The following is a 14,940-nucleotide window of genomic DNA, read 5'->3' on the forward strand; positions in this document are numbered from 1 at the left end:
ATTGGCAAAGTATAAGCACATTTAAAAGTTCATACTGCACTTAAGTTGTAACCTCAGTGAGTACCCCAGTTTTACACATACAGCCGTAAAAGATTTTGTATTTTGAAACATGTCACCAGACCATCTGGGTGGGAAAATATCCTGCTGTAGAGCAGTCTGTCCAATGTGTACCAAATTCATGTAGTTCATCATAGTTCTGCACTGTATGTTTAATGTTTGGTTTCAATTTCCCAATTTGTGGCCCTCTGGAAAGAAATGTCGCCCACCCTTGCCCTAGACAGTCTGCCTCAAGTCTCCTGCTCACTGGTTCCCCCTAAAGATATTTCACCAGCCCATTCCCCCTCAGTTCATCCTAGTTGCTTTGTCGACTACAGGCTCCCTGCCTTCCTGCGTGCCTTGTGGTCCTGGAGCTCAGTTAATAAAGCTAGTTTGCCATTAATCAGAAAATTGGACAGCAATGGTGAGGAAAGAGGCAATGGAGATCAGAAGAATGAGAAAGGGAGTTCAATGGGGAGACTATGATGACCTTGGAGGATATATGTTGCATTTGTGCCCTTTTGAAGTTGCATTACAAGTCGACATGTAAATCTTGTTCATCTCAACAGTTGGAACTACTACAGGGACCATCTGAGTCACCCGCAGGGTACCTTAAACCTAGACAGTCTCCTCATACATGTAACCTCTTAAATGTATACCGGTGGTTCCCACACATATACTCGACCCGTTTTAGCATTTTATACTTTTATTCTTTTAATCTGTCCGTGCCACTGAAGGTTATCAAATCCAAATAGTAATGGTTGTATTGGCCATCGACAGCATTTTTAATCCTCACACGACTAACCTCGCAAACATTACCAATACCTAATTATAATAATGATAGTAATAATAATATAACCAATGCTTTCAAGCATCCGTTAAGCACAGTCTTTGGGAATTATAAGTCATAAAAGCTTAGTGTAAAAGTTCAGACTCATGTATGCATGTCTGTTGTGTTAAATACGTCGTTTTAATTGTAAATGTTGTTTCATCTGCACCAAATGTGTGTCCAAAAGGCTGTTCAGAGGTAAATTTTTATTTTTTAGACCATTGGCAATGTATAAATGAGGTCAGTCACATGCTTTGGTGATACGAGTGGCCCTTCCAGGGATTGAACACAACAAAAAGTTTCATTAAAAGATGTATTTGATCAGTGATGATGCAACATGGAAATGTAAAAGATAATAGATAAAAAACATATAATATCACTGATTTGTGCTGGTGCTCATAGCCTAAGAGGAGCTTGAAAAAAATTAAACTGTCCTTCTAAACAAACTGGTATGTTAAGAGTTTAAAAACATATTTTTAGTAAGAAAACAAAGTAGCTACGGAACCTTATCACAATGAATCTACAAAGAGACATCAGATGATCTACATCTAAACCTACGTGAAAGTCCCCAAGAGATTCTTAGAAACTGCCCCTTTACTCATGCAATGCAAAAGAAACATGTCCAGTTCTAGAGCTTCACACTGGAGTACACACATTCATTGTCGGTGTTGTTCCTCTGTCTTCTTGTTCTCTTGGCCTGGTTAACACTTAAAGCAGCATAATGCAGGTTTTCAGCTTCTTGGTAACCCTGGTAACAAAGTATAAAAAGAGTAGATCACAGTTTGGTTCCTAATAACAAATGTCCGCAAGACAGTTAATTATGGTGCTATAAGAAGGGGAGGAATAGCTGTTCAACAGTTAATCAAAACTGAACTCACCTCAGCATTTTCTGTGGAGGAAGGTGGGACTCTTGCTCGAGACTCTGGTTGTGAAAAACAGAAAATCTTGTTTTAATCCCAAACACAAGAGAACACAAGCTGACAGATAACAAAAAAGATAAAAGTTCCAGCTACCTGTAGGCTGGCAGCTGTTTCTCTTCTTCATCTTGTACACTGAGAAAGCCAGCAAAACCACCAGTATGGTGGTAAATGTCAAAGCTCCACTCAAGAAATAAACCAAGACGAGACGGTCCACCTCATCTGTAGAGAGTAAGACATCAGAAAGAGAGGTTGCAGTATGTTTTTATCCAAGGGTTGGTACGGAGGTAATATGACTTGACAAATCCATTTTATATATACAGCCAAAAGCCACACATTTACAGTCTGTACAACATATGATCCTCATTAAAAACATTTAAAATCATTAAACCCTTTATTGGGATACGAAAAAACACTCTCATGGGGAAACAACCATCGCGTTTTTACTGCTCCTCAGATTAGCAATTTCTAACAATAAATTACTCACCCTTAAAGTCCAGCTTGGTCCCGTTTCCAAACACGATGTGTCCACATGAGGCAACAGCACAGTAGTAGGTCCCAGCATGAGAAAGATTCAGGCTGCTTATTGGCAAGTTATAGACACAGGTGTGTGTTTGTGTGTTGTCTTTCCTCTCACACTGATCATTCCTGCCTCCATGGGTGTAAATGAGTCCTGGATGAGATTCTTGAGAGTGTTTGAACCAGTAAACACTGTGTTCTCCATCACAGGTCCCAGTGTGTACTGTACAGTTCAGAGTCACAGAGCCTCCTGGCTGGATGATCTCAGATGCTGACTGATGGACCGAGGCTGGGATGTTCAAACCTGAACCCTTCACACTGACAGTAATGCCCTCTAAAAATTGTAAATTGTATGTATATAAACTTAAGCAGTAGTAAGTAGCAGAGTCAGAAATGTTCAAATCTGTGATCATCAAGTGATTTTTGCCATTTTCTGTATCCAGTGTGAAGCGTGGATTGTTCTTGAATTCATCATAAAAAGTGAAATCTTTCTCATACTTGTAGTAATTAGAGATGAGCCTTGGTTTCTGTCCTAGAGTTTGTTTATACCAGAGAAGTCTCGGAGGAACATCAGTTTTATAGAAACATTGCAAAGTCAAGTTGTCCCCAGTTTTAACGGATACAAATCTTCTCTCCTGACGATCAGATGAGGAGAATTTCAGATCAGTCGTCTGAGCTGAAATTAAATAAGAGACAAAAGAAATGAAGAGTTGATGTAATGTGACAAATCTGTGTAATCAGTTAAATATATGAGAGACATTTGTCTGAGAGCGTACACTACACTAGATTAAAGTCACAAAGAGCAACTTACCCATTTTCATCAAGAACAAACATGTGAGCAGAAAGAGAGCAAACACTGGAGATGTCATCGTGTTCAAGCTGCTGTGCTGAATGAAAGAATATTGATGGTTTCTCTACTCTTCAGAGACAAGACTGAATTTGATTGGCCAACTAAAGTGACACTCTATGTCCCATATAGGGAACATGATCACATGCTCACTGCCATCTATCGTGTTAAGTTGTGGGTTCTGAAAAAACGCTCAGGTGGTTGGAGATATTTAAAGAACATTACAGCTCATAATTGAATTTATGTCCCCGAAAACTTCACATCCAGTATAAACAAAGCAGTAACAAGATCAATGTCTAGTTAAAAACTGATGGTCATTATGTTTAAGATGTACCAAAACAAAGATTTAAGCCATTCATTCAAAGCTATTATTATATGCTGATACTCAACTCTCTTTCCAAGCTATTGTGCAGTGAAACAACACACTGTACTGTGTGATGTATTTATGGGGCTTTTTTTAAATTTAACAATAAATGTAAAACGTATGATGCTTTGATCATCACAATAAAAATTCCAATCATACTGGACTTAGAGTCCAGTATTCTGACTGGGACTCTAAGTTGCAGTACTGTCAAAGGTGACCTGATAAAGTCTATAAATGGTCTAGCTGACTTCAGCCAAATTCTCATTTCCTCAGTCATAGTCACTGCCATTCTCGTTCTGTCCACCAGATGCCCCCTGATTTTTATTTTTGCTCAAACATCGCAAGTTCCTCTTGGATCCTTTGTTGGTTTGTGCTTCTATATGTGAGTTTCTGTTACCTGGAGCTGTTACCTGCCTACCTGCCTCATGGACCTGTAAGCTTTGAATCAGATTGTTTTGAGAAAATCATTGATCTACGCCAGCTATGCCTGCATCGTCTACTCCTGTGGTCCTGCTCACACCATGTCATGTTAGTATGAACTGGCCAAACATTGATACATGAGATGATTCACACCTTTCAGGACCTTGCAAATTATTGCTGTAACACCCTCAATATAAGGAAGCACACAAGAATGCAGGTCATGCACTTGGGGGATATTTTTTCCAGACTTTGCCTGGCAGAAGAACGAGCTGAAACTGCAAAGGGGTGGAGTCTTCATCCAGCTTCCCAGTCAGCTATCCTGCAGCATGCTTGCCATCAGGATGATAGCCACCAGCCTTCACCCTGGCCTGCTAGCCTCCAGTCTGCACCTCAGTCTGCCAGCAGAAAGCAGCTTGCACTCCAGTCAATTAGACTTGGGGTTGTGAACCTGAAGCTATCCCACTATCTGTCTGCTCTGATCCTGCCTGTCGTGAGCACTATCCTACACTACCCTACCCTGCTGTGAGCCTCCAATAAATTGGAGCCACCCTGACATCCAGCAGTCACTGTTTTAGGGTAACTGCATGGTCACTTTACTGGAACCCATGGAGGCCAAGACGTGTTGCCATGGCATCCGACGCCATTGGCAGTCGCAGCCGCCCACTGCCCCAAAGCCTCTGTCGCCATGTGGTCAAGACCCCAGTCAGCTATGGGTGCATATGTCCTGCCCCAGTGGAACACCCCGCCAATATCCAGCCTGAACTCCCAGAATCCCCCTTGACTTTCCATACTGACACCCAGCCAGACCGTTAGATGGCAGTTCCTGCCATGGCAGTCTTGTTTGGCTCCACGTATGTGTGCAAAACTTTTTCTGTGATGAACTTCAACAAGTCACGTTACACATCACGACTGACTGATAAACACCTGTCCTATGTGCTGCACATTTCAACATCAGACATGACGCTCGACTTTCATGGTTTGCAAAGAGAGGTGACAGTCTCAACTGTTCCCACTAGGCTTAATTGCATGGATAGGCATTGCTTTTCATGTTGTCATTCATAGATATCTAAGAGTTATAATGCATATTAGCCTGGGCTTTTCTTCATTCAGTGCTGCAGGTCTGTACTGCATTTGGTGCTTAAATTCAAGTCAGTTGCACAAGTAAAGACAGTCTCACACAGTTAGACAAGTAATAACAGCAGAAAATGATTTGAGTAACATGAATGAATATTTCATTAAAAATGACAATGCATTTGTTCATAGTGTCTGTAAATATAAATTAATATTTTCTGCAATTATTAGTGTAAATATATTCTCCAATGGTGAACATTACATTTTGACCATTGTGACACAGTCTGCCTAGAGTCCATATTTTTGATGTAATGCAATGGGTTTTATCAGTGACCTGTGCAGTAGTACATATCAGGCAATTGGCAAAGTATAAGCACATTTAAAAGTTCATACTGCACTTAAGTTGTAACCTCAGTGAGTACCCCAGTTTTACACATACAGCCGTAAAAGATCTTGTATTTTGAAACATGTCACCAGACCATCTGGGTGGGAAAATATCCTGCTGTAGAGCAGTCTGTCCAATGTGTACCAAATTCATGTAGTTCATCATAGTTCTGCACTGTGTGTTTAATGTTTGGTTTCAATTTCCCAATTTGTGGCCCTCTGGAAAAAAATGTCGCCCACCCCTACCATAGACAGTCTGCCTCAAGTCTCCTGCTCACTGGTTCCCCCTAAAGATATTTCACCAGCCCATTCCCCCTCAGTTCATCCTAGTTGCTTTGTCGACTACAGGCTCCCTGCCTTCCTGCCTGCCTTGTGGTCCTGGAGCTCAGTTAATAAAGCTAGTTTGCCATTAACCAGAAAATTGGACAGCAATGGTGAGGAAAGAGGCAATGGAGATCAGAAGAATGAGAAAAGGAGTTCAATGGGGAGACTATGACGACCTTGGAGGATAAATGTTGCAGTTGTGCCCTTTTGAAGTTGCATTACAAGTCGACATGTAAATCCTTTTAGTCTCAACAGTTGGAACTACTACAGGGACCGTCTGAGTCACCCGCAGGGTACCTTAAACCTAGACAGTCTCCTCATTCATGTAACCTCTTAAATGTATACCGGTGGTTCCGACACATATACTCGACCCGTTTTAGCATTTTATGCTTTTATTCTTTTAATTCGTCCATGCCATTGAAGGTAATCAAATCCAAATAGTAATGGCTGTATTGGCCATCGACAGCATTTTTAATCCTCACACAACTAACTCTGCAAACATAACCAATGCTTAATAATAATAATAATAATAATAATAATAATAATAATAATAATAATATTAGTAATAATGCTTGGGAGTATCCATTTATCACAGTCTTTGGGAAATATGAGTCATAAAAGCTTAGTGTAAAAGTTCAGACTCATATATGCATCTCAGATGTCTGTTGTGTTAAATACATCGTTTGAATTGTAAATGTTGTTTCATCTGCACCAAATGTGTGTCGAAAAGGCTTTTCACAGGTGAATTATTATTTTTTAGACCATTGGCGATGTATTGATGAGGTCAGTCACATGCTTTGGTGATACGAGTGGCCCTTCCAGGGATTGAACACAACAAAAAGTTCAATTAAAAGATTTATTTGATCATTGATGATGCAATATGTACATGGAAATGAAAAAGAATGAAAGATAAAAGACATATAATATCACTGATTTGTGTTGGTGCTCAAAGCCTAAGAGGAGCTTGAAAAAATCAATCATCCTTCTAAACGTACTGGTATGTTAAGAGTTTAGTTACATGTTTTTAGTGAGAAAACAAAGTAGCTACAGAACCTTATCACAATAAATCTACAAAGAGACGTCAGAGGATCTACATCTAAACCTACGTGAAAGCCCCCAAGAGATTCTTAGAAACTGACACCTTACTCATGCAATGCAAAAGAAACATGTCCAGTTCTAGAGCTTCACACTGGAGTACACACATTCATTGTTGGTGTTGTTCCTCTGTCTTCTTGTTCTCTTGGCCTGGTTAACACTTAAAGCAGCATAATGCAGGTTTTCAGCTTCTTGGTAACCCTGGTAACAAAGTATATAAAGAGTAGATCACAGTTTGGTTCCACGAGACAGTTAATTATGGTGCTATAAGAAGGGGAGAAATAGCTATGCAACAGTTAATCAAAACTGAACTCACCTCAGCATTTTCTGTGGAGGAAGGTGGGACTCTTGCTCGAGACTCTGGTTGTGAAAAACAGAAAATGTTTTAATCCCAAACACAAGGGAACACAAGCTGACAGATAACAAAAAAGATAAAAGTTCCAGCTACCTGTAGGCTGGCAGCCGTTTCTCTTCGTCATCTTGTACACTGAGAAAGCCAGTAAAACCACCAGGACGGTGGTGAATGTCAAAGCTCCACTCAAGAAATACACCAAGACAGGAGAGTCCACCTTATCTGTAGAGAGTAAGACATCAGAAAGAGCTTGCAGTATGTTTTTATCCAAGGGTTGGTACAGAGGTTATGTGACTTGACAAATCCATTTTATATATAGCCAAAAGCCACACATTTACAGTCTGTACAACATATGATCCTCTATCATTAAACCCTTTATTGGGATACGAAAAAACACTCTCATGGGGAAACGACCATCGCATTTTTATTACTCCTCAGATTAGCAATTTCTAACAATAAATTACTCACCCTCAAAGTCCAGCTTGGTCCCGTTTCCAAACACGATGTGTCCACATGAGGCAACAGCACAGTAGTAGGTCCCAGCATGAGAAAGATTCAGGCTCTTCATTGGCAAGTTGTAGACACAGATGTGTGTTTGTGTGTTGTCTTTCCTCTCACACTGATCATTCCTGCCTCCACGGGTGTAAATGAGTCCTGGATGAGATTCTTGAGAGTGTTTGAACCAGTAAACACTGTGTTCTCCATCACAGGTCCCAGTGTGTACTGTACAGTTCAGAGTCACAGAGCCTCCTGGCTGGATGATCTCAGATGCTGACTGATGGACCGAGGCTGGGATGTTCATACCTAAACCCTTCACACTGACAGTAATGTCCTCTAAAAATTGTAAATCGTATGTATATAAACTTAAGCAGTAGTAAGTAGCAGAGTCAGAAATGTTCAAATCTGTGATCATCAAGTGATTTTTGCCATTTTCTGTATCCAGTGTGAAGCGTGGATTGTTCTTGAATTCATCATAAAAAGTGACATCTTTGGCATACTTGTAGTAATTAGAGATGAGCCTTGGTTTCTGTCTTAGAGTTTGTTTATACCAGTGAAGTCTCGGAGGAACATCAGTTTTATAGAAACATTGCAAAGTCAAGTTGTCCCCAGCTTCAATGGATACAAATCTTCTCTCCTGACGAACAGATGAGGAGAATTTCAGATCAGTCGTCTGAACTGAAATTAAATAAGAGACAAAACAAATGAAGAGTTGGAGTAATGTGACAAATCTGTGTAATCAGTTAAATATATGAGAGACATTTGTCTGAGAGCGTACACTACACTAGATTAAAGTCACAAAGAGCAACTTACCTATTTTCATCAAGAACAAACATGCGAGCAGAAAGAGAGCAAACACTGGAGATGTCATCGTGTTCAAGCTGCTGTGCTGAATGAAAGAATATTGATGGTTTCTCTACTCTTCAGAGACAAGACTGAATTTGATTGGCCAACTTAAAGTGACACTCTATGTCCCATATAGGGAACATGATCACATGCTCACTGCCATCTATCGTGTTAAGTTGTGGGTTCTGAAAAAAACGCTCAGGTGGTTGGAGATATTTAAAGAACATTACAGCTCATAATTGAATTTATATCCCCGAAAACTTCACATCCAGTATAAACAAAGCAGTAACAAGATCAATGTCTAGTTAAAAACTGATGGTCATTATGTTTAACATGTACCAAAACAAAGATTTAAGCCATTCATTCATAGTTATTATTATATGCTGATACTCAACTCTCTTTCCAAGCTATTGTGCAGTGAAACAACACACTGTACTGTGTGATGTATTTATGGGGCTTTTTTTAAATTTAACAATAAATGTAAAACGTATGATGCTTTGATCATCACAATAAAAATTCCAATCATACTGGACTCAGAGTCCAGTATTCTGACTTGGACTCTAAGTTGCAGTACTGTCAAAGGTGACCTGATAAAGTCTAGAAATGATCTAGCTGACTTCAGCCAAATTCTCATTTCCTCAGTCATAGTCACTGCCATTCTCGTTCTGTCCACCAGATGCCCCCTGATTTTTATTTTTGCTCAAACATCGCAAGTTCCTCTTGGATCCTTTGTTGGTTTGTGCTTCTATATGTGAGTTTCTGTTACCTGGAGCTGTTACCTGCCTACCTGCGTCATGGACCTGTAAGCTTTGAATCAGATTGTTTTGAGAAAATCATTGATCTACGCCAGCTATGCCTGCATCATCTACTCCTGTGGTCCTGCTCACACCATGGCATGTTAGTATGAACTGGCCAAACATTGATACATGAGATGATTTACACCTTTCAGGACCTTGCAAATTATTGCTGTAACACCCTCATTATAAGGAAGCACACAAGAATGCAGGTCATGCACTTGGGGGATATTTTTACCAGACTTTGCCTGGCAGAAGAACGAGCTGAAACTGCAAAGGGGTGGAGTCTTCATCCAGCTTCCCAGTCAGCTATCCTGCACCATGCTTGCCATCAGGATGATAGCCCCCAGCAGAAAGCAGCTTGCACTCCAGTCAATTAGACTTGGGGTTGTGAACCTGAAGCTATCCCACTATCTGTCTGCTCTGATCCTGCCTGTCATGAGCCCTATCCTACACTACCCTACCCTGCTGTGAGCCTTCAATAAACTGGAGCCACCCTGACACCCAGCAGTCACTTTTTTAGGGTAACTGCATGGTCACTTTACTGGAACCCATGGAGGCCAAGACGTGTTGCCATGGCATCCGACACCATTGGCAGTCACAGCCGCCCACTGCCCCAAAGCCTCAGTCGCCATGTGGTCAAGACCCCAGTCAGCTATGGGTGCATATGTCCTGCCCAGTGGAACACCTCGCCAATATCCAGCCTGAACTCCCAGAACCCCCCTTGACTGTCCATACTGACACCCAGCCAGACCGTTAGATGGCAGTTCCTGCCATGGCAGTCTCGTTTGGCTCCACGTATGTGTGCGAAACTTTTTCTGTGATGAACTTCAACAAGTCACGTTACACATCACGACTGACTGATAAACACCTGTCCTATGTGCTGCACATTTCAACATCAGACATGACGCTCGACTTTGATGGTTTTGCAAAGAGAGGTGACAGTCTCAACTGTTCCCACTAGGCTAAATTACATGGATAGGCATTGCTTTTCATGTTGTCATTCATAGATATCTAACAGTTATAATGCATATTAGCCTGGGCTTTTCTTCATTCAGTGCTGCAGGTCTGTTCTGCATTTGGTGCTTAAATTCGAGTCAGTTGCACAAGTAAAGACAGTCTCACACAGTTAGACAAGTAATAACAGAGCAGAAAATGATTTGAGTAAAATGAATGAATATTTCATTAAAAATAACAATGCATTTGTTCATAGTGTCTGTAAATATTAACATTTTCTGCATTTATTTGAGTAAATATGTGGACTCTAATGGTGAACATTACATTTTGACCATTGTGACACAGTCTGCCTAGAGTCCATATTTTTGATGTAATGCAATGGGTTTTATCAGTGACCTGTGCAGTAGTACATATCAGGCAATTGGTAAGGTAAAGGTCACCTACAAATTGAGAATCTTAATGGCTGTGTCTTATGTTATTACATGTTTTTATTTGAATTCATTTACACAAACTCATCAACTTTGCCAACTCAGAATGCTCAAAAGATTGGTTACAGTTGGTTACAATTACATAAAATGGTCGATGAATGTGACATTAAACAAACACACTGACCAATGAACATATGACCAACTACCTCTCATTTAAAAGATCCAATAGTGCTCTTTCTGCCCTCCTTACAGGAGACAAACTGTTCAGCAATCTTTTTTCTGTTTACCCTGTCCAGCTAGTCTTTATGTACATGGCACACAGCAACACTGTTAAGGCAGGTTTGGGTCATGGTGCTGCGTAGCCATGTTTTCAGCCTCCGGAGGCTGCTGAAACTCCTTTCTGACTCTGCTGATGACACAGGTACAACTAGGAGGAGTTGGGCAACTGTTTCGACTTGGTCAAAGAGACTCTGACCTCTCCTTCACTCTGTTTTTCTTGTCTGCCCTCTTCTTGTCTGCCTTTTCCTCCCTCTTCATCTCTGTCTTTCTCACTCCTGCCACATCCTCACGTACACCCTAATCAAAACATTTGAAATTAAATTGGGAATTTGATATAAACACACCAGACACACACGTGCACCTTGGATGGAAATAAGCACCACCCATGACACAAACACACACACGGCCCCTCTTCCTTCATAGGCCTCTTTCACAATCTGTAACATTCATTTCATTGCTCACCTGTGAACCTTCCTGTGCTCTCTCTGAAACCGATGCCTCCAGCCACTTCCTCTCCTAAACAAGGGTGCAGTGGTAAAGGAATAGGCTGTAACAGTTACAGCTGTGGCCCTAGCAAACCTCAGTGAATACTGAAAAGTAATATCATGAAATAAATGCAAACAATATCTAATTGAAATAGGTTACTGCTGTTTAATGTCAACATTTTTCAACTTTCAGCTTTCAACTTCACTTACAGGATTTCTCTTGACAAAGGTGTCAATATTCTCCTTCCTCTTTCTTTTCTGCATCCTAATGATACTGCGTGACAAAAAGACAGTGGTAAGCTTGATAGTGACATGGGTCTGACAGGACTGTGACTGAGACTGCTAAATTTTGCTTACTTGAGCCCTGAAAAGGGGAGATATACAAAAAAACGCCCACACAAAGCTTTTTCTCTGGTGGTATAAATAATGGAACAATTTACTGTTTTTAAACATTAAAATGATAATATACACTTTTCTTTCATCTTTCTTCAACAGGTACAATCAAACATAACAGGTAAGTATCCACAAAAGTATTCAGCTAATCAACAAACAATGCTCAAAATATCAAAATCAACTGCACTGGCAATAAACCCAAAAATACACTGCTTAACAATGGCAATTTGTCCCTCCTCCTCGTCAATTCCCTGCCTTCTTCACACAGTTACTTTATACATTACATGCCACATACATAATCAAATTTAGCTAGCTGCTGAACAATATCCCAATTAGCAATTACCATTAGTCTAAAAAACGAAATATAATACCCAGAACACTCGACATGTCAACAAAACATAAACAGAAGATCCTCCCAAACACATATCAAGCTTATTTAAAAACCTCGAAAGCATAAACACTCATTCACAGTAACTGGAAAAGGGAGATGTAAATAACCATAACTTCTTCTACTGCGCTTTCACTAACAATGAGGCATGGTGGCTCAGAGCTCCCACTCCTGCCACTGTGTTTATGACAAATCAAATCAGCCACTTTTGGGTGGATATGTGCTGGTGTGAACTATGAACCTAGCTAGTTCCTGCCTCCAACAATAAATCTAACTCAGCAAGAGAGGCGGGACTTAAGGCAGAACAGCCAATCATCAGCCGGTCACACTCAAAGCCGGTGTCATGTTTGAAGCAACAACAGGAGATGGAGGGGGAGAGGAGGCAGCCGCAGCAAGCGCAGACACAGAGCGGCCAGAGAAACTGAGCAGCTGTAGTAAGGCGTTTGTGCAAAACTGCGGAAAAACTGCAAGTGTGGGTGTTGAAGTGAAAAAAAGTGTTAAAACACCCACATCCCCCATTGGAGCGATGCCCCTGCTTCCAGGGATTGAACACAACAAAAAGTTTCATTCATAGGTTTATTTGATCATTGATGATGCAAAATGTACATGAAAATGAAAAAGAATGAAAGATAAAAGACATATATCACTGATTTGTGCTGGTGCTCATAGCCTAAGAGGAGCTTAAAAAATTAATCCGTCCTTCTAAATGTACTGGTATGTTAAGAGTTTAGATTTGCCCTCTTAGTGAGAAAAATAAAGTAGCTACGGAACCTTATCACAATGAATCTACAAAGAGACGTCAGAGGATCTACATCTAAACCTATGTGAAAGTCCCCAAGAGATTCTTAGAAACTGCCACTTTACTCATGCAATGCAAAAGAAACATGTCCAGTTCTAGAGCTTCACACTGGAGTACACACATTCATTGTCGGTGTTGTTCCTCTGTCTTCTTGTTCTCTTGGCCTGGTTAACACTTAAAGCAGCATAATGCAGGTTTTCAGCTTCTTGGTAACCCTGGTAACAAAGTATAAAAGAGTAGATCACAGTTTGGTTCCACAAGACAGTTAATTATGGTGCTATAAGAAGGGGAGGAATAGCTGTTCAACAGTTAATCAAAACTGAACTCACCTCAGCATTTTCTGTGGAGGAAGGTGGGACTCTTGCTCGAGACTCTGGTTGTGAAAAACAGAAAATCTTGTTTTAGTCCCAAACACAAGAGAACACAAGCTGACAGATAACAAAAAAGATAAAAGTTCCAGCTACCTGTAGGCTGGCAGCTGTTTCTCTTCTTCATCTTGTACACTGAGAAAGCCAATAAAACCACCAGGACGGTGGTGAATGTCAAAGCTCCACTCAAGAAATACACCAAGACGAGACAGTCCACCTCATCTGTAGAGAGTAAGACTTCAGAAAGAGAGGTTGCAGTATGTTTTTATCCAAGGGTTGGTACGGGGGTAATATGACTTGACAAATCCAGTTCATATATAGCCCAAAGTCACACATTTACAGTCTGTACAACATATGATCCTCATTAAACAACATTTTAAATCATTAACCCTTTATTGGGATACAAAAAAAACACTCTCATGGGGAAACGACCATCGCATTTTTATTACTCCTCAGATTAGCAATTTCTAACAGTAAATTACTCACCCTCAAAGTCCAGCTTGGTCCCGTTTCCAAACACGATGTGTCCACATGAGGCAACAGCACAGTAGTAGGTCCCAGCATGAGAAAGATTCAGGCTCTTCATTGGCAAGTTGTAGACACAGGTGTGTGTTTGTGTGTTGTCTTTCCTCTCACACTGATCATTCCTGCCTCCATGGGTGTAAATGAGTCCTGGATGAGATTCTTGAGAGTGTTTGAACCAGTAAACACTGTGTTCTCCATCACAGGTCCCAGTGTGTACTGTACAGTTCAGAGTCACAGAGCCTCCTGGCTGGATGATCTCAGATGCCGACTGATGGACCCAAGCTGAACCTGTTACACTGACAGTAACGTCCTCTAAAAATGTTAACTTGTTTCCATAGAAACTTACGCAGTAGTAAGTAGCAGAGTCAGAAATGTTCAAATCTGTGATCATCAAGTGATTTTTGCCATTTTCTGTATCCAGTGTGAAGCGTGGATTGTTCTTGAATTCTTCATAAAAAGTGACATCTTTCTCATACTTGTAGTAATTAGAGATGAGCCTTGGTTTCTGTCTTAGAGTTTGTTTATACCAGCGAAGTCTCGGAGGAACATCAGTTTTATAGAAACATTGCAAAGTCAACTTGTCCCCAGTTTTAATGGATACAAATCTTCTCTCCTGACGATCAGATGAGGAGAATTTCAGATCAGTCGTCTGAGCTGAAATTAAATAAGAGACAAAACAAATGAAGAGTTAATGTAATGTGACAAATTTGGGTAATCAGTTAAATATATGAGAGACATTTGTCTGAGAGCGTACACTACACTAGATTAAAGTCACAAAGAGCAACTTACCCATTTTCATCAAGAACAAACATGTGAGCAGAAAGAGAGCAAACACTGGAGATGTCATCGTGTTCAAGCTGCTGTGCTGAATGAAAGAATATTGATGGTTTCTCTACTCTTCAGAGACAAGACTGAATTTGATTGGCCAACTAAAGTGACACTCTATGTCCCATATAGGGAACATGATCACATGCTCACTGCCATCTAACGTGTTAAGTTGTGGGTTTTGAAAAAACTTTCAG

At 40.5% G+C, this 14,940-nt stretch overlaps 3 protein-coding genes across 3 annotated transcripts; all 3 read right to left on the reverse strand.

The window, feature by feature from the left end:
- Positions 1–1,493: 1,493 nt before the first annotated feature.
- On the reverse strand, positions 1,494–3,170 carry LOC141003358 (uncharacterized). Its single transcript, XM_073474682.1, has 5 exons — positions 3,113–3,170; positions 2,270–2,977; positions 1,879–2,004; positions 1,744–1,787; positions 1,494–1,613 (listed from the first exon to the last, which is right to left on the reverse strand). The coding sequence occupies exons 1-5, from the start codon at positions 3,168–3,170 to the stop codon at positions 1,494–1,496; spliced, it is 1,056 nt and encodes a 351-aa protein (XP_073330783.1).
- A 3,717-nt stretch (positions 3,171–6,887) lies between these two features.
- LOC141003359 (uncharacterized) lies at positions 6,888–8,527 on the reverse strand. The gene is made up of 5 exons (XM_073474684.1): positions 8,470–8,527; positions 7,627–8,334; positions 7,255–7,380; positions 7,123–7,166; positions 6,888–7,007 (listed from the first exon to the last, which is right to left on the reverse strand). Exons 1-5 carry the CDS (start codon positions 8,525–8,527, stop codon positions 6,888–6,890), a joined length of 1,056 nt encoding a protein of 351 aa, XP_073330785.1.
- A 4,593-nt stretch (positions 8,528–13,120) lies between these two features.
- Positions 13,121–14,765, reverse strand: LOC141003360 (uncharacterized). The gene is made up of 5 exons (XM_073474685.1): positions 14,708–14,765; positions 13,880–14,572; positions 13,490–13,615; positions 13,355–13,398; positions 13,121–13,240 (listed from the first exon to the last, which is right to left on the reverse strand). Exons 1-5 carry the CDS (start codon positions 14,763–14,765, stop codon positions 13,121–13,123), a joined length of 1,041 nt encoding a protein of 346 aa, XP_073330786.1.
- Between the last annotated feature and the right edge of the window lie 175 nt (positions 14,766–14,940).

The sequence above is a fragment of the Pagrus major genome, chromosome 10 (genome assembly GCF_040436345.1).
Source record: "Pagrus major chromosome 10, Pma_NU_1.0".
NCBI lineage: Eukaryota > Metazoa > Chordata > Actinopteri > Spariformes > Sparidae > Pagrus > Pagrus major.